This window comes from Convolutriloba macropyga, unplaced genomic scaffold (genome assembly GCF_964194025.1).
Source record: "Convolutriloba macropyga unplaced genomic scaffold, txConMacr16.3 SCAFFOLD_5482, whole genome shotgun sequence".
Classification (NCBI taxonomy): Eukaryota; Metazoa; Xenacoelomorpha; order Acoela; family Convolutidae; genus Convolutriloba; species Convolutriloba macropyga.
Window position 1 is genome coordinate 14,431 of NW_027449748.1, and position 2,414 is coordinate 16,844.

The 2,414-nt window shown below is 59.0% G+C and overlaps 1 protein-coding gene across 1 annotated transcript; it reads left to right on the forward strand.

The window, feature by feature from the left end:
• Positions 1-229: 229 nt before the first annotated feature.
• On the forward strand, positions 230-1,875 carry LOC142355298 (uncharacterized). Its single transcript, XM_075407509.1, has 3 exons — positions 230-723; positions 1,124-1,275; positions 1,583-1,875. Exons 1-3 carry the CDS (start codon positions 539-541, stop codon positions 1,873-1,875), a joined length of 630 nt encoding a protein of 209 aa, XP_075263624.1. The 5' UTR covers positions 230-538.
• The last annotated feature ends 539 nt before the right edge of the window (positions 1,876-2,414 follow it).

A 2,414-nucleotide genomic window follows, 5' to 3' on the forward strand; every position in this document is an offset into this window, starting at 1 on the left:
ACTCTCCGCGTGGTAGCCCTGAGTAGGACTCGCGTAGCGTGGAGTAAGGATAGTAGCGCTGTTCGTACAGGGCAAAGGCGGCCTGGGGTGGTGATAGGCAGGGCCCGGACCTGGTACAGCTGGGTAGGTATGCGACTGATGTCATGAACGAGCCGGACCGACGTGAAAGCTTGACCAGAACACGAAGGCCGGCGTGCGCGGCGTAATATGCACGGCACCACAAGCTGATATCTGCAAAACACATTCGAAGGCGCAGCACGTGTGCCGACGGCTGCCGCAAACTGAATGATCCATCCGTCGAGCCGCACCCCGCGGGTTAAACGCGCGTGCCAGTTTTCACCCGCTCTCAGACGCGCGACGACCCGTGCAGTATATACGACGCGCCGTCAGCCTGCGCTGAGCTTTGGACTTCTGCGGTTCAAAACTTTTGAACGCTGACAAACAGCTCTCCGCCGGGCGTTGTTAGCACGTTGCCCCTGTAACCACCCCAGAGAACTAGCCCTCCTTCCCTGAAAGCATCAGCGAACGGACAGACATCATGAGTAGCACCTGCGAGTTGCTCGGGTCTCAGGGGGGCCGGCCCACCCCCTCCCGCTTCCTCAGTAGCTACTTTTCAAACCAGTGTGCCATCTACGGTGCCGGCGGGGAGTGCAGCCAGGACGGCAGTAACGACGGGATGCCGTCCTTCAGCCAACCTGCAGTCAGTCAGGAAGGAGTGCTCGGGTAAGTGAGTGGATCACAGCACATCAGCATGCGAGGTGCACGGACGATTATTTATCACGATGGTCTGCGCACAGGAAGACCGAGAGCAATAGAGTCGTGACAGGCTGCAGCGCTTTCCTTCCCCCCACTCCGACGTTTCTGCTGTCTTGTCTTGTCTTCCGCTGTGTGACATCGTTATGTTCCGGCTGTCTTTGATTCTGCACTGTTGTGCCCTCTTGCTGTCTTTTCTCTCGTCTCGCCAATCCCATCCTTCCCCCGCGCTTGCCTGTGCCATCGAGAGAGACAGAGAGCGAGCGACCGTCGACCTGCACATCTGCCTGCCCCGTCAACCGTCTATCGGCCCAGGCACGAGCGTGAAAGGCCTGCAGTTCTAAGAAATAACCCATGTTGGCTGGTGCAGAACGCTAGATTTCATCACTCCGCAGGAGCATCAATTCACCGTAAGCCACAACATGGAGGGTGACCCTAACAAGGAGAACAAGCCCATGCGGTCGCCCGCCCCACTGTCTCCGGGTGCCCGGAAGAAAGCCAAAACTTTCATGTACACCTCAGGTGCTGCCCCTTCCAACGTGCCTGTGATTGGAAACCCCGGTGGGATCGAGCTGATTTATGGCAACGGTATAGCATCTGATTTGTCAGCGGTCTTGTCAGCCTGTCTGTCGGACAGAGCACACACCGAGCTGGGAGCAGCAGGAACCACAAATTCAGTAACAGAATGAAAGGAGGGCAGGGCTGCGGCAGGGAGAGGCAAGCCGACGGGCTTAGGGGCGTGATGACAAGGCAAGGGCAAGGCAGACCGTTTCGCATGTGTTCAGGGGAACCCTAAGTCTCTTCCCGCTGCGCTCCCTTTGAGTCACAGACAGCGACATGGAGTGCAGCCAGGAGCATCGGGCCGGCAACAATCCAAGCACCTCGAGCCAGGGTGACCCTCTGCCAGGTGCCCCGAGCCGCAGCAGCATCCTCCACTATATGGCAACCACACCGGCGGGCAGCTCAAAGCCGCCCGCTGTCCGGAAGCGCGGCCTCATGGCTCCCCCACCCATAAGATCTCCGCAAGCTATCCCCAACCCTTTCCTGGAGGGTGCAGCTCGCGACAAGCCGGCTGAGAAGAGGAAGACAAAGGGGCAGTTGCCATCCTCACGCTACAGGTAACCCCCCCCCCCCCCCCCCCCCCCCCTGTTCTTCTCTGGGATGCACTCCTCCACTATCCAACTGTCATGGTCTTCCCCTGCCGCTTCAATCACCGTCACGTTCACGCTTGCATCCTTCCGGTTACCATGTAGGGCTGAATTTAAGGAGCTTGGCGCTCTTGGACAAGGAGCGTTCAGCAAAGTGAGTGGGAGAATGCCGTACAGAAGGCCGTCTGTATCTTTGCTTGCTGTCCATCTTTCCGTTGGTGTGCATCGCCTCGTGTGCATCTATGGCCATCACAGCGAGCTGATGGCGCGGCGGGATGGTGCTTTGGTGCCCACAGGTCTACCGCGTGAAAGGCCGAATTGACGGTGCAGAGTATGCGATCAAGCGCACTGCAAAGGAGCTTCACACTGACACCGAGAAAAGCAATGCCCTCCAGGCAAGTGAACATGGACCCCCCCCCCCCCCCCCCCCCCGCCCCCCCCTAAGTCGGCGACAGGGGGAAGAAGAGACGTTAGCATCAGATGGGCGCACCGTGCATCCTTCCCGCATCTAAG